The following is a 22994-nucleotide window of genomic DNA, read 5'->3' on the forward strand; positions in this document are numbered from 1 at the left end:
TATTTACTAGCTCATTTTGCACAATTTCTTTGTTTTGTTTTGTTTTTCAATGATACACGGTAATCCATTTATTTGTGTTCACTGCTGTTTGGTATCTATTGAAGAAACAGACCAACACTCCAATTGGATATTATCATATATGTCTCCCTGCACACCCATGGAGAGTTTCTCTATGTAGCAGTTCACAAACTTTTTGCTGTAATAATCCTTTCACACTCTTTAAATATTTTTTCCAGTTTCATTTGAGATATAATTGACATACAGCACTACAAATTTCAAGTGTACGCATAACGAATTTACTTACCTATATTGTAAAATGAGTACCACAGTAAGTTTCCTTAACATCCGTCATCTCATAGAGATACAAAAAACAAATGAGGTCTTCTCCTTGTGATGAGAACACTTAGGCTCTACTCTCTTAACAACTTTCAAATATACCATACATCCGTGTTAGCTATGGTTGTCATTACATCCCTGTAACCGCATACCCTCCTGAAAGGAGGCCTGCCTCACCCATCCGGGAGTTAATAGGAGTGATCTCTGTCTGTCTGTCTCTCTCTCACACACACACATACACTCAAGAGGACTCGCAGAGTTAAGGACCTGGTCCTGGTATGACTGAGAGGGAAGAGAAGTGAATTTGAATGTTGATGAAGTTGTTTTTAGAAGAATTTATTTTTCAGAGTCCAGAAGTCTGAGCCAGGATAACCTGATCCTAAGGACTTCATCCCGTGAAGATATCTCTGATTTTCTCGCCAATTCTCCGTGCTTTTTCGAGAATTTTCTGCCCACCTCTCCGGACTGAGTCCCACAGCCGTCTGAATAGCCCCACGCTCTGAATCTGTGAACCAGGTGGAAATAGTTGCTTTGGGGGATTGGCTCAGCATTAAAACCAGACCCCTTGCCACTTGAACACTCCAATTCCTGGGCCACATCAGGAAGCTTGGAGCCCCAGTTTACCTCCCATATGATGTTTGGAGCCTGTGGTTAAATCAACACACCACAGATAGATAAGCAAACCAAGGTCCCTTAGGTGACAGGGGGCTTCCCAGGGTCACAAGCCCATCCCAACAAAGCTGGAAGGGAACCAGGAGTTGAGAGCTCATGATTTGAGTCAATGAGTTTCAAACTTCAGCATCGAAAGAAGCCCCTGGAGGCTTTGTGAAAATACAAAGGCTGCCCCCTATCCAGGAGTCTGATTCAGGAGATCTGAGTGGGGCTGAGAATCTGCCTCTATGTCAGTTCCCAGTTGGGGACCCCAGTAGGGAACCACTGCTCTAAGGGACACAGAGCCAGGACTGGAGACCTGGGGCTCGGGGGAGGGAGGGGCCAGGGTAGGAGAACCTTTCTCTGCCCTGGATGGGGCAGCGGGTCATTGGGCCAAAGGAAATTCCACAACCCACCCCTCTAGCAGTCCTCACAGTACAAAAGGGGCCACTTACGTCATTACAGGTGATGTCGAAATCACCCCTGATCCAGTACCAGGTGACTGTCCCCACACACTGTTTCACCAGCTGGAAAAGAAGGCTTGAAGTCAAACTAGAAACTCCAGGCAATATCTCCCAGCCACACCCCACCTCACCCCAGGGACTGCAATTCTTTCCCAGAAGCCCCCTGTTCAGCTCCCTGAGAAGCATTCTCCTGCTCCTTCAGCCCCCAGGCTCACCCCATTCTCCTTGAAGTCACACTGCTCCGCGGGCTGCTGGGTCGTCCTGGGGCACACGGTCTCCTTCACCCTGAAGCTCACAGGCTTTCGAGCTCCCGGGACCTCCACCTGGTCAAGGATCAAAGTGGGGAGACTGGGCTCGGCTCATGTTTCCTTCTCTGATCTGTCTCCCTGTCCCCCACCCGACGACAGCCTCTCCAACCCCCTATGTGTCCGGCCCTGGGCTTGGTGCCGGGAGCACAGGGGAAGGGGACAGAGCCCGTGCCCGGCCTCATGGGCACACAGAGAGCAGGAGCGGCCCTCACAGCAGCGCTGATGGCAGCGCCTCCCCTCAGAGGGGCTGAGGGAGGTCAGGGCCGCCTGCAGGGAGAGCCCTTGTCACTGGAGCCTCCAGGCTGATGGAGCTCCCCCTGGCAGAGAGACACCGAGGTTCAGGGGGACTTTAGCAGAGAAGTCACCTCAGTGACCCCCTCCATCCCTGGAGCTCCCAGAAGTCCAGGGAGCCTGAGCCAGGTGTGCAGGGCACCTGTTCCCACAGCAGAGATGCTAAGACAGGAAGCCTGGTGCTGGGAGATGACCCAGGTCTGGGAAGGTGTCCTAGAAGAGGTGGGAACCCATGTAGTGGGAAAAGTGACTTCCTGACAAGAGAACCAGCCTTAGTGAAGAGGGCGACAGTGCCGAGGATGTCAGGAGACAGATCCCCTTCCCAGCCCCCTCCCCAACTCACGTCCTTGGGAGGCGGGTCCAGCTCCAGGAGGCGGAAGAGATTAGCTTCTGAGGACTTCTCATTGAACTGATCCACAGCACGAAGCACGGCCTCCCTGTAGCTGAAGTCCTGGGCACTGGCCGAGGGCAGCACTAGTCCCAGCAGCAGTAGCCACAGTGACCACCGTCCCAGGGAGAGGCTGGCCCTCTGGGTCTCCATGGTCCCTAAACTGCCTCCTCCCAGCCTGAGGGGCCCTCCTTTTATGCTCAGCCTGGGCCCTGATGCAAAGGCTCAACCAGGACTCTTCCTGACCCTCCCCATCCCTGCCTTCCTCCCAGGGTGTGAAGTGGACTTGCCTCAGCCCCTGCTGTTGCTTCATGGGATTGCTGGGTAGTAGGCAGGGAGGCCCCTGTGCAAGGTGAAGAAATGGTTTCTCCATCTCCCTGACAATGTCTTGGGCTCTGCTGTGGTCCATGGGAAGTGTCACAGGCAGGCTTGCCCAAGAGGATTGAGTACTCCAGGAGACGGAAGGGCCAGGCACTGTCTACATCTCCTCGGCTTCCCCTCTATGGTCTCTCAGGATTCAGGATAAAGAAGTGCATTGTGCACTCAACCTTCAGCTCTCAGTACTGCCTAGAACCCAATAGGCAGTCATTTAATGATGCTTGACGGTACTACTCACAACTTAAGACTTACACACACAGCTAGTCCCTAGGCAGACACAAAGCCCACACTATCTATTACTCTGTGCCCAGGCCTCAGAGAGTGAGTCCCATTTCTCCCGTCTCCTGGATTCCTCTTCATTCATTCTCTCAGTTTAATAACGTCTTGTCCTCAGACCCCACAAAACATGGTGTGTTGTCCTGGCCCCTCCCCAACAGAGCCTGAGGAGGTGTTACCTACACCACCTCCAACAATTCTTTGCTGGCTTACATTAGGCTGAGCAGCCCTCCCTAGATCCAGAGGCCACACTCAAGCCTTGTCTTATCTCCACAGGTTCTGGGGACCCCCTGTCTTCCTGAACTTGCCCCTGACCAATTCTCCCTTGCTGTGCCCTCCTGGGTCCCCTCCTCCCTGGGGGCTTCTGCTGACTCTTCTCCAAGGACTCCCCTCTTGGGAGGCAGGACTGGCTGAGGATCATCCGGGCTGCTTCTCCTCCCACTCCTCACACATTCCTGGGGACAGCCCTTCTCAAGACACCAGTGCCCATCACACACATACGGTCTTTGCCTCTGGTTTCAAGACTCCCATAAAGAGCCTGGTTGTCCGCACTGGGCTGTTGGCTGGGTACTGCCACAGAAGCCCTGAGCTGGAAGCATGGGAGCCCCACCTGCTCCTTCTTCCTCCTGAGGACACTCCCCTGACCTCCCAGCACACCTGCCCTGGGCCTACCCTGTCTTCTCTCCTCTCAGTGAAGCCACAACCTCCAGACACCACCTTCCTCGAATACCAGCTTCTCCCTGACCACTGTCCACCCTCCATGCTATTTTCTAAGGCTCCAACACACTGCCCGTTTGACCATTTCACCCCCTGCCTCCCCAGCCTACAACCCCCCACCCTGGCATCAGGGCCTAGACGGTTGCTATTCATAGTTTTTCTCACCCCAGACTTGCGGGCCTCGGGTGTCAGGCTGTCCCATCACCCAAATCCCTCAGGCCACTCAGAGCCTCCTGCTTCTCCCCACATCTCTGCCCCTGATATCTCTCTGCTTGCCCTGCTTTACCTCCTTGGGAAGCCTGCAGGGATCTGCAGGCACAGAAGGCACCTCCTCCTCTTTTCTGACATAGGACATCAATCTTCTGGACATCCCTTCTAATTTGACCCCCAAGTGAATCCATGTCCAGTCATCTGGACAAGTCACCAAGCAGAGTGGCCAGCGCTGGGGTGTGGAGGGAGTGCAACTGGGAAAGATAATAAGCCAAAATATTAAAGGGGCCCAGAGGCCGTGAAGCAAATTCTAATCCAGTTTCCCTTGGGATGGCCACGTGACTGCCGTCCAGGGGTAGCTCATGGCCTCTGTGGGCCTCTGGGACTCGGGACAATTGTCTTGGACACCACGGAAGATGGCAGCTTGGATGGATGGTGGTGGTTACACACTCAGCCTTGGAGAGGAACGAGAGGTGGGCTTCTGGGCACCCTGGTTTCCTTGTCCAGGTTTGACCCTGCACTGTGGTCAAGTTGTATCCTTTTCCCAAATCAAAGGCTGAAAGCGACTTGATTACAATAGAGCATAATCAGCAATACACGTAGTGACAGGTTCTGGTAACCCTGAAATCCTCTCTTTGCTTTCCTGCCTCTGGGCCTTTCACTCTTAGACACTTCAGACTGAAGCCCTCTTCCCCCGTCCTTCCCGGATCCTTAGGAGGGTCCACTTCCGGGTCCTCAGGATGCACTTCCTGTGATGTGAAAGGTGAAAGCTTCCGGCTTTCCTGGTTTAGTCCTCACTGCCTGTCGGAACTGAGGTCTGCTCAGAAAAGACATCACAGTCCTCATCTTAGAGTGGTTGCCCCCGCCTCCACACCTGGTCTTTCAGAAATCTGCATGCACCTTTTCCCCAGCAAACTCAGGTATGAGCCCTGATCCTGCATCGCCCCCTCCTCTGCTCCTCCCAGCCAGCGTCATGTCCATGAGACTCATGGGCATTGCACCTGCAGGCTGAGCCCTGAGACTCAACTGCGTCTCTCTGAGTGCTTCACAAGGTGAGAAGCATGGCCCCTTGTGGACTGTCAGCTCCATGCGAGCAGGAGCAGCATTCCCACCAGCACTGCACACACAGCAGGTCTCCTTAGGTCCTACTGGGTGTTGGAGGAGGAGGGCAGAGTGGGGCGGGTGAAGTGTTCGGGAGGCGCCCAAGAATGGAGACGCTGTCCTGGAGCTCCCGAGGCTACTGCCTCCCGCGTGGAAGGAACAGGGCCCTCACCCTTCTCTGTGTTCACAGGAGTGATCTCACACACACATACACTCATGGACACACACACAGACACATAGGCACACACACACACACGGGTACACACACACAAGACATGGAATAGTTCAAGATTCTTTCTGGATAACTGTGAGGAGAGGAGACAGTGAAATTGAGACCTTGAGGATATCATGTCACAAGAATTTATTTTTCAGATCCAGTATTATTTGAGGCAGAGTAAGAAAACCCTTAGGACTCTTTGCTGGCTTATGACAGAAATCTACAAGAGCTGATTATCTGCAAACCCTTATCACTATATATCGACATAATCGGGCTGCCTGTGGTGGTGCCCATGGCTGCTTTGTAATCCTGATGCTCTGGTGCTGTGAAACAAGAAAAACACAGGCTGCTTGTTGGTACTGCATCACCATCAACCCAAGATCCCTCCCCATCTGGCCTTTCCTGTTTCAGGGTCACACCAGGATCCTCAGGCACAAGTTCACCTCTGGCTGTGATATTTGGAGCATGAGGTGGAATCCCCACACTCACAAATAGATGAAGAGACTAAAGGAAGACAAGGGCTTCCCAGAGTCACAAGCCCATCCCAGCAAAGCTGGAAGAGAGCAGAGGTTGAGGGCTCGTGACTCTCAAAACTTTAGCACAGTCAGAATCCCTGGAAGTCCTGGGAAAAGACAAATGGTCAGATCCCACCCCAGAGTCCAACTCAGGTGGTCTGACTGGGGCTGAGAATCTGCCTTTCTGACAAGTTCTCTGGGTGGGGACCCCAGGAGAGAACCACTGCTCTAAGGGACACATAGCCAGGAAGGGAGATCTGGGGCTTGGGGAGGGAGGGGGCAGGATAGGAGGGTCTTTCTCTGCCCTGGGTGGGGCAGTGGGTCATTGGTCCAAAGGAAGTTCCACAACCCACCCCCACAGCAGTTCCCACAGTACAGAAGGGGCCACTTACATTATTACAGGTGATGTCGAAGTTACCCCTGACCTGGTCCAGGGTGACTGTCCCCTCACAGCGTTTCAGCAGCTGGAAGGGGAGGCTCAAGGTCAAAGTGGAACCACCCACCCCCAGGCCATAAGCTCCCAGCCTTACACCAGGGGCTGGGAACCTTGCTCGAAGCCCCCTGTTCAGCAATCTGGGAAGCAGCCTCCTGTGCCCCCAGCCTCCAGGCTCACCCCATTCTCCTTGAAGTCACACTGCTCTGGGGGCTGCTGGGTCGTCCTGGGGCACACGGTCTCCTTCAATATGAAGCTCACAGGCTTTCGAGCTCCCGGGTCCTCCACCTGGTCAAGGATCAAAGTCGGGGGACTGGGCTCGGCTCATGTTTCCTTCTCTGATCTGTCTCCCTGTCCCCCACCCGACGACAGCCTCTCCAACCCCCTATGTGTCCGGCCCTGGGCTTGGTGCCAGGAGCACAGGGGAAGGGGACAGAGCCCGTGCCTGGCCTCATGGGCACACAGAGAGCAGGAGCGGCCCTCACAGCAGCGCTGATGGCAGCGCCTCCCCTCAGAGGGGCTGAGGGAGGTCAGGGCCGCCTGCAGGGAGAGCCCTTGTCACTGGAGCCTCCAGGCTGACGGAGCTCCCCCTGGCAGAGAGACACCGAGGTTCAGGGGGACTTTAGCAGAGAAGTCACCTCAGTGACCCCCTCCATCCCTGGAGCTCCCAGAAGTCCAGGGAGCCTGAGCCAGGTGTGCAGGGTGCCTGTTCCCACAGCAGAGATGCTAAGACAGGAAGCCTGGTGCTGGGAGATGACCCAGGTCTGGGAAGGTGTCCTAGAAGAGGTGGGAACCCATGTAGTGGGAAAAGTGACTTCCTGACAAGAGAACCAGCCTTAGTGAAGAGGGCGACAGTGCCGAGGATGTCAGGAGACAGATCCCCTTCCCAGCCCCCTCCCCAACTCACATCCTTGGGAGGCAGGTCTAGCTCCAGGAGGCGGAAGATATTAGCTTCTGAGGACTTCTCATTGAACTGATCCACAGCACGAAGCACGGCCTCCCTGTAGCTGAGGTCCTGGGCACTGGCCGAGGGCAGCACTAGTCCCAGCAGCAGTAGCCACAGTGACCACCGTCCCAGGGAGAGGCTGGCCCTCTGGGTCTCCATGGTCCCTAAACTGCCTCCTCCCAGCCTGAGGGGCCCTCCTTTTATGCTCAGCCTGGGCCCTGATGCAAAGGCTCAACCAGGACTCTTCCTGACCCTCTCCATCCCTGCCTTCCTCCCAGGGTGTGAAGTGGACTTGCCTCAGCCCCTGCTGTTGCTTCATGGGATTGCTGGGTAGTAGGCAGGGAGGCCCCTGTGCAAGGTGAAGAAATGGTTTCTCCATCTCCCTGACAATGTCTTGGGCTCTGCTGTGGTCCATGGGAAGTGTCACAGGCAGGCTTGCCCAAGAGGATTGAGTACTCCAGGAGACGGAAGGGCCAGGCACTGTCTACATCTCCTCGGCTTCCCCTCTATGGTCTCTCAGGATTCAGGATAAAGAAGTGCATTGTGCACTCAACCTTCAGCTCTCAGTACTGCCTAGAACCCAATAGGCAGTCATTTAATGATGCTTGACGGTACTACTCACAACTTAAGACTTACACACACAGCTAGTCCCTAGGCAGACACAAAGCCCACACTATCTATTACTCTGTGCCCAGGCTTCAGAGAGTGAGTCCCATTTCTCCCGTCTCCTGGATTCCTCTTCATTCATTCTCTCAGTTTAATAACGTCTTGCCCTCAGACCCCACAAAACATGGTGTGTTGTCCTGGCCCCTCCCCAACAGAGCCTGAGGAGGTGTTACCTACACCACCTCCAACAATTCTTTGCTGGCTTACATTAGGCTGAGCAGCCCTCCCTAGATCCAGAGGCCACACTCAAGCCTTGTCTTATCTCCACAGGTTCTGGGGACCCCCTGTCTTCCTGAACTTGCCCCTGACCAATTCTCCCTTGCTGTGCCCTCCTGGGTCCCCTCCTCCCTGGGGGCTTCTGCTGACTCTTCTCCAAGGACTCCCCTCTTGGGAGGCAGGACTGGCTGAGGATCATCCGGGCTGCTTCTCCTCCCACTCCTCACACATTCCTGGGGACAGCCCTTCTCAAGACACCAGTGCCCATCACACACATACGGTCTTTGCCTCTGGTTTCAAGACTCCCATAAAGAGCCTGGTTGTCCGCACTGGGCTGTTGGCTGGGTACTGCCACAGAAGCCCTGAGCTGGAAGCATGGGAGCCCCACCTGCTCCTTCTTCCTCCTGAGGACACTCCCCTGACCTCCCAGCACACCTGCCCTGGGCCTACCCTGTCTTCTCTCCTCTCAGTGAAGCCACAACCTCCAGACACCACCTTCCTCGAATACCAGCTTCTCCCTGACCACTGTCCACCCTCCATGCTATTTTCTAAGGCTCCAACACACTGCCCGTTTGACCATTTCACCCCCTGCCTCCCCAGCCTACAACCCCCCACCCTGGCATCAGGGCCTAGACGGTTGCTATTCATAGTTTTTCTCACCCCAGACTTGCGGGCCTCGGGTGTCAGGCTGTCCCATCACCCAAATCCCTCAGGCCACTCAGAGCCTCCTGCTTCTCCCCACATCTCTGCCCCTGATATCTCTCTGCTTGCCCTGCTTTACCTCCTTGGGAAGCCTGCAGGGATCTGCAGGCACAGAAGGCACCTCCTCCTCTTTTCTGACATAGGACATCAATCTTCTGGACATCCCTTCTAATTTGACCCCCAAGTGAATCCATGTCCAGTCATCTGGACAAGTCACCAAGCAGAGTGGCCAGCGCTGGGGTGTGGAGGGAGTGCAACTGGGAAAGATAATAAGCCAAAATATTAAAGGGGCCCAGAGGCCGTGAAGCAAATTCTAATCCAGTTTCCCTTGGGATGGCCACGTGACTGCCGTCCAGGGGTAGCTCATGGCCTCTGTGGGCCTCTGGGACTCGGGACAATTGTCTTGGACACCACGGAAGATGGCAGCTTGGATGGATGGTGGTGGTTACACACTCAGCCTTGGAGAGGAACGAGAGGTGGGCTTCTGGGCACCCTGGTTTCCTTGTCCAGGTTTGACCCTGCACTGTGGTCAAGTTGTATCCTTTCCCAAATCAAAGGCTGAAAGCGACTTGATTACAATAGAGCATAATCAGCAATACACGTAGTGACAGGTTCTGGTAACCCTGAAATCCTCTCTTTGCTTTCCTGCCTCTGGGCCTTTCACTCTTAGACACTTCAGACTGAAGCCCTCTTCCCCCGTCCTTCCCGGATCCTTAGGAGGGTCCACTTCCGGGTCCTCAGGATGCACTTCCTGTGATGTGAAAGGTGAAAGCTTCCGGCTTTCCTGGTTTAGTCCTCACTGCCTGTCGGAACTGAGGTCTGCTCAGAAAAGACATCACAGTCCTCATCTTAGAGTGGTTGCCCCCGCCTCCACACCTGGTCTTTCAGAAATCTGCATGCACCTTTTCCCCAGCAAACTCAGGTATGAGCCCTGATCCTGCATCGCCCCCTCCTCTGCTCCTCCCAGCCAGCGTCATGTCCATGAGACTCATGGGCATTGCACCTGCAGGCTGAGCCCTGAGACTCAACTGCGTCTCTCTGAGTGCTTCACAAGGTGAGAAGCATGGCCCCTTGTGGACTGTCAGCTCCATGCGAGCAGGAGCAGCATTCCCACCAGCACTGCACACACAGCAGGTCTCCTTAGGTCCTACTGGGTGTTGGAGGAGGAGGGCAGAGTGGGGCGGGTGAAGTGTTCGGGAGGCGCCCAAGAATGGAGACGCTGTCCTGGAGCTCCCGAGGCTACTGCCTCCCGCGTGGAAGGAACAGGGCCCTCACCCTTCTCTGTGTTCACAGGAGTAATCTCACACACACATACACTCATGGACACACACACAGACACATAGGCACACACACACACGGGTACACACACACAAGACATGGAATAGTTCAAGATTCTTTCTGGATAACTGTGAGGAGAGGAGACAGTGAAATTGAGACCTTGAGGATATCATGTCACAAGAATTTATTTTTCAGATCCAGTATTATTTGAGGCAGAGTAAGAAAACCCTTAGGACTCTTTGCTGGCTTATGACAGAAATCTACAAGAGCTGATTATCTGCAAACCCTTATCACTATATATCGACATAATCGGGCTGCCTGTGGTGGTGCCCATGGCTGCTTTGTAATCCTGATGCTCTGGTGCTGTGAAACAAGAAAAACACAGGCTGCTTGTTGGTACTGCATCACCATCAACCCAAGATCCCTCCCCACCTGGCCTTTCCTGTTTCAGGGTCACACCAGGATCCTCAGGCACAAGTTCACCTCTGGCTGTGATATTTGGAGCATGAGGTGGAATCCCCACACTCACAAATAGATGAAGAGACTAAAGGAAGACAAGGGCTTCCCAGAGTCACAAGCCCATCCCAGCAAAGCTGGAAGAGAGCAGAGGTTGAGGGCTCGTGACTCTCAAAACTTTAGCACAGTCAGAATCCCTGGAAGTCCTGGGAAAAGACAAATGGTCAGATCCCACCCCAGAGTCCAACTCAGGTGGTCTGACTGGGGCTGAGAATCTGCCTTTCTGACAAGTTCTCTGGGTGGGGACCCCAGGAGAGAACCACTGCTCTAAGGGACACATAGCCAGGAAGGGAGATCTGGGGCTTGGGGAGGGAGGGGGCAGGATAGGAGGGTCTTTCTCTGCCCTGGGTGGGGCAGTGGGTCATTGGTCCAAAGGAAGTTCCACAACCCACCCCCACAGCAGTTCCCACAGTACAGAAGGGGCCACTTACATTATTACAGGTGATGTCGAAGTTACCCCTGACCTGGTCCAGGGTGACTGTCCCCTCACAGCGTTTCAGCAGCTGGAAGGGGAGGCTCAAGGTCAAAGTGGAACCACCCACCCCCAGGCCATAAGCTCCCAGCCTTACACCAGGGGCTGGGAACCTTGCTCGAAGCCCCCTGTTCAGCAATCTGGGAAGCAGCCTCCTGTGCCCCCAGCCCCCAGGCTCACCCCATTCTCCTTGAAGTCACACTGCTCCGGGGGCTGCTGGGTGTTCCTGGAGCACTCGGTCTTCTTCACCCTGAAGCTCACCCGCTTCGGGCTGTCCGGGTCTTCATCCTGCTCGAGGATCAGAGTGGGGAGACTGGGCTTGGGCTCAGGCTTCCTTCTCTGCTTTGTGTCCCTGTTCCCCCACCCAGAGGGTCCCTTCCCCATCCCCCTCCCTGACTTATATCCTGAGGAGGCTGTTCCAGCTCGAGAAGACGGTAAATGTTAGGTTCTGAGGATTGCTCATTGAGCTGATCCACAGCACGAAGCACGGCCTCCCTGTACCTGAGGGCCTGGGTGCTGGCCGAGGGGAGCACTAGTCCCAACAGCAGCAGCTACAGTGACCACTGTCCCAGGGAGAGGCTGGTCCTCTGGGTCTCCATGGTGCCCAGTCTGCCTCCTCCCACCTGAGGGACCCTCCTTTTATGCTCAGCCTAGGTCTGATGCAAAGACTCAACCTGACCCGCCCCATCCCTGGCCTCCTCCCAGGTGCGAGGTGGACTTGACTCAGGCTTTGCTGTTGCTTCATTGGATTTCTGGGCAGTGGGCAGGGAGGCCCCTGTGCAAGGTGATGAAAGGGTTTCTCCATCTCCCAGACAATATCTTGGCCTCTCCTGGGGTCCATGGGAAGTGTCACAGGCAGGGTTGCTCAAAGGGGTTGAGTCCTTGAGGAGAGGGAGGGACCAGGCACTGTCTACATCCCCTCTGAGTCCACACCATGGGCTCCTGAGGATCCGGGGTAAAGGAGTGTATTCAGCAGTCAGCCTCCACCTCTTGGCACTGCCTGGAACCCAGTAGAGAGTCACTTGACATTTGGTGAGTGGATGACAGTACTACATCTCAAGATGTACACACCAGCCAGTCCCTAGGTAGACACAGGGCCACACCATCGTCTCTGTGTCCAGCCCTCAGACAGTGAGCTCCATTTGTCTCCTCTCCTGGATTCCTCTGCATTGCTCTTCTCAGTCTAAACATGTCCTGGCCCCAGAACCTACCAAACCTGGCCTATTGCTTTGGCTGCCTCTCATCTGGCCTGAGAAACAGTCATCTGCACGCTTCTTTGCTCTGTTTCACCCTCAGGCCATCGCAAGCTGGACAGCCCACCCTAAGTACAGGGGCCACACTAAAGCCTTATCTTTTTCTTCACAGGCTGCAGAGTCCATCTGTCCTCCAAACACTGATTCTCCCCTGTTGCTTCTCTCCTGGGTCCCCTCCTCCTCTGTGGGTTCTCCTGCTGAGTCTTCTCCAGGGAGTCTCCTCTTAGGAGGCAGGGTTGGCTCGGGTGCATCCGGGCTGCTTCTTCTCTCAGTTCTCACATGTTCCAGGGGCTATCCCTTCCCTTTTCAAGACACAAGTTCTCATGCACACATGGCTCTGGGTTCAAGACTCCCATGAACACCCTAGTTGTCCGCACTGGGCTGTTGGCTGGGTGCTGCCGCAGGAGCCCTGAGCTGGAAGCCTGGGAGCCTTACCTGCGCCTTCTTCCTGAGGACACTCCTAGACCTCGTACCACTCCTTCCCTGGTCCTACCCCATCTTCTCTCCTCCACCGGGGAGCCAGAATGCCCAAAGTCCTCCTCTGTGTTCCTGGCTCTTCCCTGACCACTGTCCGCTGTTCATACCATAGTCTAGGGGGCTTCTGCAAATCACTGATTTGGGCATTTCACCCACCTCATTGAGCCAGAGGCATTAGTGTCTGGATGGTTGGGTCTCTTTATTGTCCTCACTCCCCACCCTACAGGCCTCAAGTATCGGGTCCCAGGCCACCCCGATCACTCGGGCCCGTCGGAGCCTCCAGCTCATCTCCCAACTGTGCCTCTGGTCCCTCTGCTTGCCCTGGCCTTCCTCCTTGGAAAGGCATCCCTGATCTCTAAGAACACTCAGAATCTCTTCCTCTTGGCTCTCACAGCCCTGAGAAAGTTTCTTCTCATTTGACTCCATGTCCAGTCGTGTGGGTGAGACACCAGGCTTGAGGGCTGGTGCTGGGTGGTAGAGAGAGCACAGATGGGAGCTATAAGTAGCCACAGTGTTAGAGGGGCTCAGAGACCATGAAGCTAATTCTAATAAGGCTTGCCTTGGGATAGCCATGTGACTGGAGGCCAGGGGTAGCTCTTGGCATGTGTTGACCTGTGGGACTCTGGGCAGTTGGCTGGTGCCCCTCGGAGAGTGGCAGCTGGATGGATGGTGTTGGTTACACATCAGCCTTGGAGAGAGAAGGAGAGGTGGGCCTCGGTGCACCCTGGTTACACAGCCCAGGTCTTGCCCCAGTGGCCTCTTGGTCAAGCTGCATCCTTTTCCCAAGTCAAAGAAGGAAAGGGAGGTGATTACAATAAAAATTACTAGCAATACACATGGTTACTGGCTATTAAGTAAGCGTGAAACCCTCCCTGTGCTTTCTTGCCTCTGGGCCTTTGCATTGGCTCACACTTCAGACTGAAGTCCCCTCCCTCATCCTCCCTAATTCTGTGTAGGGTCCTCATGTGGTCCTTGATGGCACCTCCCATGGTGAGGAGCATGTCTTCCATGCCCTGAGCAACCAGCTTTTCTGGCTTAGTCCTCACAGCCTGTTAGGGCTGAGGTCTTCTCAGGAAAGACAGCACAGCCCTTGACCCCAGCCAGCATGTCCCCGACTCCGCATCTGATCCTTGAGACACCCGCATGCACCTTTGCCCCAACAAACTCTAGTAGGAGCTCTGATCCTGCATTGCCCCCTCCTTTGCTCCTCCCAGCCATCCTTCCTGTCCATGAGACTCTGGGGCAAGGAGAACCAGAATCCAGTCCCAAACTGTGCCCCCAGACCTCTGGGAACACCCCCCAGCTCTCTGTGTAGGTCAGTTGATGAGGAAAATGAGACCCACAGGTAAACCATTCAATCAAGGATCCCCCTCACTAGGAAATGGCAGACTCAGCAGGGTGACCCAAACCCTCCCTCAGGGAGGCGCTCTACCCTGGGACGAGCTTAAACCACACCCAAAAGCCCTGGAACTGGTGTTGCACCCCTGCTTTAGGACTCACTGAGGAGGGAGCTGGGCTCTCATGTCCCTTCACAGGCAGTCACTTACACAGGCCAAGCGCAGAGGAGACAGAGTATCCCAGCCGTCTCCTGGGGAGGGGGAAGCTGTGAAGGCAGCTCTGAAGGGACCTGAGAGCCATTACCATCTACCTCCCACAGTCGCAACAGCTGAGGGTCCTCAGGGCAGCCGCCCAGTGACAGGATCTGAGCAGGACACTAACAATGCCTACTGCCCAGCGCCCCACCCAGAGACCAGCATCCCTCGGGCCCACCCCAACCAAAGGGGTCAATACTGAACTGTCATCTCCCCACACACACATCTCGTACCTACCCCGAGGCACCGAGCAGCCTAGGACCGTGCTCTCACAACCCACGCATGCATGGTCCAGCCTGTCAGGGCACCAACCTGCCTTATTTTGTCTTCAGTACCTCATCCCAGGCAGCCCCACCCTCTCTCAGCCTCTAGAGAGGCTCCTCCCTCCTCTCGGGGCCACTGCCCTGGCCTGATGCTCAAAGCCATTAATGGAAGGACCTGATAGTTGTTCTCTTGGGGAGAAAGAGGTCCAGGGATTGAAGAGCAGACACTCAGAAGCCAATCCCCTTAGAAGGCGCTGAGTAGGCCTGCAGACCTCCCTGCCAGGGACCACTTCAGCTCCCTGCTCTAGGATTCAGATGGAACCAATGTAAGCATCCACCTTTCTGCTATCAGTGGTTACCTGCTCATGCTGAGAGCCTCCTCCGCAGCAAGGAATGTCAGGTCAACGCCAATGTAGAATATGAAAGGACGAGACTGGCCCGAGGCTACAGGTGGGAGGCCTGGGAGCAAGAGGGGCAATCATGGGGAACGACTGAAAACAGAGGTGACCTGCACAGATGTCATGTCATCCTGACGAGTGGTCCCTCTCTCCGGTGGGGTGGGATGTGCCAGCGGTGACGGGCCTAATGTGGAGCATCTGCCAGTTTCCATGGTGTAAATATTTCCACCGTGGCTGATTTCAAGCTACCAAGAATGTAACAGCCAGCTCAAAAAACAAAACAAAACTGACCATTTCACACTTGGCTCTACCAAGCCCGGATCCTCGGGCACAGACACAATACAGCTCTGAGTTTGTAGGGCTTGCCGCCACAGCGTATGACGATGTAGAGAAGACGCACTGCTGCTGCTGCTGCTGCTGCTAAGTCACTTCAGTCGTGTCGGACTCTGTGGGACCCCATAGATGGCAGCCCACCAAGCCCCGCCGTCCCTGCGATTCCCCAGGTAAGAGCACTGGAGTGGGTTGCCATTTCCTTCTCCAATGCATGAAAGTGAAAAGTGAAAGTGAAGTCGCTCAGTCATGTCCGACTCTTCGCAACCCATGGACTGCAGCCCACCAGGCTCCTCCGTCCATGGGATTTTCCAGGCAAAAATACTTGAATGGGGTGCCATTGCCTTCTCCCAAGAAGATGCACAGGCTACCTCTAACCTGTCTGCAATCAACACACTTGCTCACCAAGAGGAGACAAGCCTGACAGGTAACAAATTAAATGCTCTGTGAGATCCTACCCTCTGTCCCTCTCAGACAGGGGAATATGTCTTGGTTCACAGTGGCCCAGAAGGGGACTCAAGGCAAGCCTTTAGTGGAAGGAGTTTGTTTGCGAGGTAATTCCAGAAAAAGCCAGCAAAAGTGTAGACACAGGAGTCAGGGTAGGATGTGTGAGAAGAAGACGTGTCAATAAGCAGGCAGTAAATTGGATGACAGGAGCTCAACACAGCTGGGGACCTCAGGCAGAGGTGTGATACGTCTGGAGGTGGGCCCCTGAGGGAGTGAGGATGAGGAGATGTTTTTACAGCAAGTTCCCCCAATGGTTAGTTGAAGCTGCTCCCTGATACCAACTCCCTAGTGCTTCCTGTCTGCCTCAGAGCAAAGGTCAGCTAGAGAATGGGAGGTGGGCAGGACACGGACAGTGTCGGAAACACACAGGGAAATAGACATGTGACCTTCTGTCACTCTGTCTCTCATGCCCTCGTGGAGAAATCTTCACCCCAATGAGCAGGATACTTCTTTTTAATGGTACAAATTTTTATACTACGTGATCGCTAAGCACAAACCCACCCCTGACATCTGAGACCCAGCGGAAGAAACAGTATTGAGTCTAAATGCCACAGAAAAGCCAGGAGGGATGGGCTATTTCAGAATTCAGATTGTCGAGGGCAAGAGGTACGTCCTGGGTGTTGCACCTGCAGGCTTATCCCTGAGACTGAACTTCTTCTCTGTGAGTGTTTAACAAGGTGATGCGCCTGGTCCCTCATGGACTGTAAGCTCCACATGAGCAGGAGCAGCAGCCCCACCAGCTCTGCACCCGTGGCAGGTCTCCTTACATCCTACTGGGTGTTGGAGGAGGAGGGCAGGGGCGGGTGAAGGGCTCGGGAGGGACCCGAGTGTGGGGAGGCAGTTCCTGAGCTCCTGGGGCTGCTGCCTCCCCCGTGCCCTCCTAGAAGGAACAAGGGCCCAGGCTTCTCTGTGTTCACAGGAGTGATCTCACACACACACATAGACACATACACATAGATGCACACACATATGTGGGGGACCTTCCAGAGTTAGGGATATGGTCCTGATAAGTGGGAGAAGGGGAGACAAGTGAAATTAAAGCCTGGAGGAACCTGTTTTCACAAGAATTTATTTTCACTGTCCAGAAGCCTGAATCTGAACAAATGACCACTTAAGACTCTTCCCCAGGCTCAGGATCTGACAGCTCTTCTCCATCAACCTTTGCGCAAAAGCCACCATATCCATATCCAGGGTATGGCGACACTCTGGAGCTGTGAAAAAGGAAGCCACAAGCTTCTTTTGGGACTGACTCACGATTAACACTTGACAGCCCCCCACACACACACCACACCTCTACTTTCCCGGCCTGCCCAAGGAGCCTTGCAACCACAGGTCACGCTCTGGCTGTGACCCTTGGAGCATGTGGTTGAATCTCCATACCACAGACAGACAGGAAACTGAGGCCCACAGATGGCATGGGGCTTCCCAGGGCCACAAGCACATTCCAGCAAAGCTGGATGAGAGCAGAGGCTGAAAACCCACGACTGCAGTCAGTGTGTCGTAAGCTGAGCTCAGTCACAATTCCCTGGAGGTCTTGGGAAAATCCAAATGGCTGGGCCCCACTCCAGTGTCAGATTCAGGAAGTCCGAGTGGGTCCTGAGAATCCATCTCATGTCAGTTCCCAGATGGGAACCCCAGTAGAGGACCACTGCTCTAAGGGAGGCAGCCCCAGGGCTGGAGACCTGGGGCTTAGGGAAGGAGGGGCCAGGGTAGGAGGGCCTCTGTCTGCCCTGGATGGGACAGCGGGTCATTGGTACAAAGGATGTTCCACACACTATCTTCCCTAGAAACCCCCCAGTCCAGAAGGGACCACTCACCGCATTACAGTTTAGGTCAAACTGGTCATTGGACGGGTCCAGGGTGACTGTCCCCACACACTGCTTCACCCGCTGGAAGGAGAGGCTCAAGGTCAAACTGGAATCCCCTTGGCCATAACCTCCCAGCCACAATCCCAGAGACTGGAAACCATCCCAGAAGCTCCCTGTTCAGCTCCCTGGGAAATATTGACCCCCAACCCCCAGCCTCACCCCTTTCTCCTTGAAGTCACACTGCTCCGCAGGCTGCTGAGTCGTCCTGGGGCACACAGTCTCCTTCACCGTGAAGCTCACAGGCTTTCGAGTGCCCAGATCTGCATCCTGGTGACGGATTAAAGTGCGGGGGAAACTGGGTTCAGGCTCATTTTTCCTTCTCTGATCTGTCTCCCTGCCCCTCACCTAGGCAGTCCCCTCCCCAACTCACATCCTTGGGAGGCGGGTCTAGCTCCAGGAGGCGGTAGAGATTAGCTTCTGAGGACCGCTCATTGAGCTGACCCACAGCACGAAGCACGGCCTCCCTGTAGCTGAGGTCCTGGGCGCTGGCCGAGGGTACCACTAGGCCCAGCAGAAGAAGCCACAGTGACCACCGCCCCAACGAGAGGCTGGCCCTCTGGGTCTGCATGGTCCCCAGTCTGCCTCCTCCCAGGTGAGGGACCCTCCTTTTATGCTCAGCCTGGGCCCTGATGCAAAGGCTCAACCAGGAGTCTTCCTGACCCGCCGCATCCCTGCCCTCCTCCCAGGGCGTGAGGTGGACTTGCCTCAGCCCCTGCTGTTGCTTCATGGGGTTCTGGGCAGTTTGTAGGGAGGCCCCTGTGCAAGGTGAAGACATGGTTTCTGCATCTCCCTGACAACTTCTTGTTCTCTTCTGGACTCCCTGGGGAGTGTCACTGGCAGGTTTGCTCAAAATGGTTGAGTCCTTGGCGAGGGAGGGAGTCAGCAATCTCCTACACCTGCACACCAGACAACAGTTTGAAGGACTTTGCATGCGTGCATGCTAAGTCACTTCAGCATGTCCATCTCCTTGTGACCCCATAGATTGGAGTACACCAGGCTCCTCTATCCATGGGATTCTCCAGTAAGTATACTGGAGTGTGTGGCCATGCCCTTCTCCAGGGGATCTTCCCTATCCAGGGAAGACCCATACGTCTTACATCTCCTAAACTGGCAGGTGAGTTCTTTAGTACTAGCTTCACATGGGAAGCCCTTAAAGGAGTATATTCAATAATAAATCTCCTGCTCAAGGCTCTTGGCCAGTAGCCACTCAGCAACTTTCATGAATGATTGACAGTATCATCATGTCTAGAGCCTAGCTCCCCCTCAACCCAGTACCAAGGCAGGCATCAAGGCCTCACCATCCTGTCCTATGGGCTCAGTTCTCAGCCAGTCAGGAGCTCAGCTCCATCTGTCCCCTCTTCTGGACTCTTTTGATGACTTTCTCAGTCATATATTTCCTATGGCCAGATGCCTGGGCTGTTACCCTGGTACCTCCCCAACTAAGTATGAGGAAGTGTCATCTGTATCATGACCACAGTTCTTTGTTCTCTCTCACAGTGAAGGCAACCACAGGATGGACAGTCCTCACCAAATAACTAGGTAAGGTTAAAGCCTTCACGTTACGCAGTTTCTAGAGAGTATGTTCCTAGCTCTCCCTGACCACTGTCCGCCCCCACACCATTGTCTAGGGATCCTGCAAACCACTGATTTGACCATTTCACCTGCCGCCTTGAGTCAAGCGCAACAAGGTTTGGAGCTTGATGCTCGGTGTTGTCCTCTCCCACTGCCTGCAGGCCTTGGGTGTCAGGCTCCCCTGTCCATCCCAAACACTCAGGCACCTTTGGGTATTTCACCCACCTCCTTGAGCCAGGGGCATTAGAGTCTGGATGGTTGGGTCTCTTTATTGTCCTCACTCCCCACCCTACAGGCCTCAGGTATCGGGTCCCAGGCCACCCCGATCACTCAGGCCCGTCGGAGCCTCCAGCTCATCTCCCAACTGTGCCTCTGGTCCCTCTGCTTGCCCTGTCCTTCCTCCTTGGAAAGGCATCCCTGATCTCTAAGAACACTCAGAATCTCCTCCTCTTGGCTCTCACAGCCCTGAGAAAGTTTCTTCTCATTTGACTCCATGTCCAGTCGTATGGGTGAGACACCAGGCTTGAGGACTGGTGCTGGGTGGTAGTGAGAGCACAGATGGGAGCTATAAGCAGCCACAGTGTTAGAGGGGCTCAGAGACCATGAAGCTAATTCTAATAAGGCTTGCCTTGGGATAGCCATGTGACTGGAGGCCAGGGGTAGCTCTTGGCATGTGTTGACCTGTGGGACTCTAGGCAGTTGGCTGGGGCCCCTCGGAAAGTGGCAGCTGGATATGGTGCTGGTTACACATCGGCCTTGGAGAGAGAAGGAGAGGTGGGCCTCGGTGCACCCTGGTTACACAGCCCAGGTCTTGCCCCAGTGGCCTCTTGGTCAAGCTGCATCCTTTTCCCAAGTCAAAGAAGGAAAGGGAGGTGATTACAATAAAAATTACTAGCAATACACATGGTTACTGGCTATTAGGTAAGCCTGACACCCTCCCTGTGCTTTCTTTCCTCTGGGTCTTGGCATTGGCTCACACTTCAGACTGAAGTCCCCTCCCCCATCCTCCCTAATTCTGTGTAGGGCCCTCATGTGGTCCTTGATGGCACCTCCCATGGTGAGAAGCATGTCTTCCATGCCCTGAGCAACCAGCTTTTCTGGCTTAGTCCTCACAGCCTGTTAAGGCTGAGGTCTTCTCAGGAAAGACAGCACAGCCCTTGTCCCCAGCCAGCATGTCCCCGACTCCGCATCTGATCCTTGAGAAACCCGCGTGCACCTTTCACCCCAACAAACTCTAGTAGGAGCCCTGATCCTGCATGGCCTCCTCCTTTGCTCCTCCCAGCCATATTTCCTGTCCATGAGACTCGGGGCAAGGAGAACCAGAATCCAGTCCCAAACAGTGCCCCCAGACCTCTGGGAACACCCCCCAGCTCTTTGTGTAGGTCATTTAATGAGGAAAATGAGACCCACAGGTAAACCATTCAATCAAGGACCTCCCTCACTAGGAAATGGCAGACTCAGCAGGGTGACCCAAACCCTCCCTCAGGGAGGCGCTCTACCCTGGGACGAGCTTAAACCTCACCCCAAAAGCCCTGGAACTGGTGTTGCGCCCCTGCTTTAGGACTCACTGAGGAGGGAGCTGGGCTCTCATGTCCCTTCACAGGCAGTCACTTACACAGGCCAAGCGCAGAGGAGACAGAGTATCCCAGCCGTCTCCTGGGGAGGGGGAAGCTGTGAAGGCAGCTGTGAAGGGACCTGAGAGCCATTACCATCTACTTCCCACAGTCGCAACAGCTGAGGGTCCTCAGGGCAGCCGCCCAGTGACAGGATCTGAGCAGGACACTAACAATGCCTACTGCCCAGCGCCCCACCCAGAGACCAGCATCCCTCGGGCCCACCCCAACCAAAGGGGTCAATACTGAACTGTCATCTCCCCACACACACATCTCGTACCTACCCCGAGGCACCGAGCAGCCTAGGACCGTGCTCTCACAACCCACGCATGCATGGTCCAGCCTGTCAGGGCACCAACCTGCCTTATTTTGTCTTCAGTACCTCATCCCAGGCAGCCCCACACTCTCTCAGCCTCTAGAGAGGCTCCTCTCTCCTCTTGGGGCCACTGCCCTGGCCTGATGCTCAAAGCCATTAATGGAAGGACCTGATAGTTGTTCTCTTGGGGAGAAAGAGGTCCAGGGATTGAAGAGCAGACACTCAGAAGCCAATCCCCTTAGAAGGCGCTGAGTAGGCCTGCAGACCTCCCTGCCAGGGACCACTTCAGCTCCCTGCTCTAGGATTCAGATGGAACCAATGTAAGCATCCACCTTTCTGCTATCAGTGGTTACCTGCTCATGCTGAGAGCCTCCTCCGCAGCAAGGAACGTCAGGTCAACGCCAATGTAGAATATGAAAGGACGAGACTGGCCCGAGGCTACAGGTGGGAGGCCTGGGAGCAAGATGGGCAATCATGGGGAACGACTGAAAAGAGAGTGACCTGCACAGATGTCATGTCATCCTGACGAGTGGTCCCTCTCTCCGGTGGGGCTGGGATGTGCCAGCGGTGACGGGCCTAATGTGGAGCATCTGCCAGTTTCCATGGTGTAAATATTTCCACCGTGGCTGATTTCAAGCTACCAAGAATGTAACAGCCAGCTCAAAAAACAAAACAAAACTGACCATTTCACACTTGGCTCTACCAAGCCCGGATCCTCGGGCACAGACACAATACAGCTCTGAGTTTGTAGGGCTTGCCGCCACAGCGTATGACGATGTAGAGAAGACGCACTGCTGCTGCTGCTGCTGCTGCTGCTAAGTCACTTCAGTCGTGTCCGACTCTGTGGGACCACATAGATGGCAGCCCACCAGGCCCCGCCGTCCCTGCGATTCCCCAGGTAAGAGCACTGGAGTGGGATTGCCATTTCCTTCTCCAATGCATGAAAGTGAAAAGTGAAAGTGAAGTCGCTCAGTCATGTCCGACTCTTCGCAACCCCATGGACTGCAGCCCACCAGGCTCCTCCGTCCATGGGATTTTCCAGGCAAAGAGTACTTGAATGGGGTGCCATTGCCTTCTCCCAAGAAGATGCACAGGCTTCCTCTAACCTGTCTGCAATCAACACACCTGCTCACCAAGAGGAGACAAGCCTGACAGGTAACAAAGTAAATGCTCTGTGAGATCCTACCCTCTGTCCCTCTCAGACAGGGGAAGATGTCTTGGTTCACAGTGGCCCAGAAGGGGACTCAAGGCAAGCCTTTAGTGGAAAGAGTTTGTTTGCGAGGTAATTCCAGAAAAAGTCTGCAGAAGTGTAGACAGAGAGTCAGGTCAGGATGTGTGAGAAGAAGACGTGTCAATAAGCAGGCAGTAAAGTGGATGACAGGAGTTCAACCCAGCTGGAGACCTCAGGCAGAGGTGTGTACATCTGGAGGTGGGCCCCTGAGGGAGTGAGGATGAGGAGATGTTTTTACAGCAAGTTCCCCCAATGGTTAGTTGAAGCTGCTCCCTGATACCAACTCCCTAGTGCTTCCTGTCTGCCTCAGAGCAAAGGTCAGCTAGAGAATGGGGAGTAGGCAGGACACAGACAGTGTTTGATACACACAGGCAAATAGACATGTGACCTGTCACTCTGTCTCTCACGCCCTCGTGGAGAAATCTTCACCCTGATGAGCAGGATACTTCTTTTTAATGGTACAAATTTTTATACTACGTGATCGCTAAGCACA

The 22994-nt window shown here is 54.6% G+C and overlaps 4 protein-coding genes across 4 annotated transcripts; all 4 read right to left on the reverse strand.

Annotated features, from left to right (window-relative positions):
• Positions 1–656: 656 nt before the first annotated feature.
• Positions 657–2698, reverse strand: LOC102413623 (cathelicidin-7-like). Its single transcript, XM_045163860.1, has 4 exons — positions 2394–2698; positions 1667–1774; positions 1443–1514; positions 657–841 (listed from the first exon to the last, which is right to left on the reverse strand). The coding sequence occupies exons 1-4, from the start codon at positions 2589–2591 to the stop codon at positions 725–727; spliced, it is 495 nt and encodes a 164-aa protein (XP_045019795.1). The 5' UTR covers positions 2592–2698; the 3' UTR covers positions 657–724.
• A 2781-nt stretch (positions 2699–5479) lies between these two features.
• LOC123465246 (cathelicidin-1-like) lies at positions 5480–7418 on the reverse strand. The gene is made up of 4 exons (XM_045163861.1): positions 7193–7418; positions 6466–6573; positions 6245–6316; positions 5480–5660 (listed from the first exon to the last, which is right to left on the reverse strand). The coding sequence occupies exons 1-4, from the start codon at positions 7388–7390 to the stop codon at positions 5571–5573; spliced, it is 468 nt and encodes a 155-aa protein (XP_045019796.1). The 5' UTR covers positions 7391–7418; the 3' UTR covers positions 5480–5570.
• Positions 7419–10240: 2822 nt separating this feature from the next.
• LOC102413293 (cathelicidin-1) lies at positions 10241–11680 on the reverse strand. Its single transcript, XM_044933617.2, is given in 4 exon segments — positions 10241–10456; positions 11041–11112; positions 11262–11369; positions 11483–11680. Coding segments are annotated over 4 exon segments (468 nt in total). The 3' UTR covers positions 10241–10366.
• A 5274-nt stretch (positions 11681–16954) lies between these two features.
• Positions 16955–18559, reverse strand: LOC112577733 (cathelicidin-4). The gene is made up of 4 exons (XM_025271949.3): positions 18140–18559; positions 17929–18036; positions 17719–17790; positions 16955–17112 (listed from the first exon to the last, which is right to left on the reverse strand). The coding sequence occupies exons 1-4, from the start codon at positions 18542–18544 to the stop codon at positions 17056–17058; spliced, it is 642 nt and encodes a 213-aa protein (XP_025127734.3). The 5' UTR covers positions 18545–18559; the 3' UTR covers positions 16955–17055.
• Positions 18560–22994: the final 4435 nt, after the last annotated feature.

The sequence above is a fragment of the Bubalus bubalis genome, chromosome 21 (genome assembly GCF_019923935.1).
Source record: "Bubalus bubalis isolate 160015118507 breed Murrah chromosome 21, NDDB_SH_1, whole genome shotgun sequence".
NCBI lineage: Eukaryota > Metazoa > Chordata > Mammalia > Artiodactyla > Bovidae > Bubalus > Bubalus bubalis.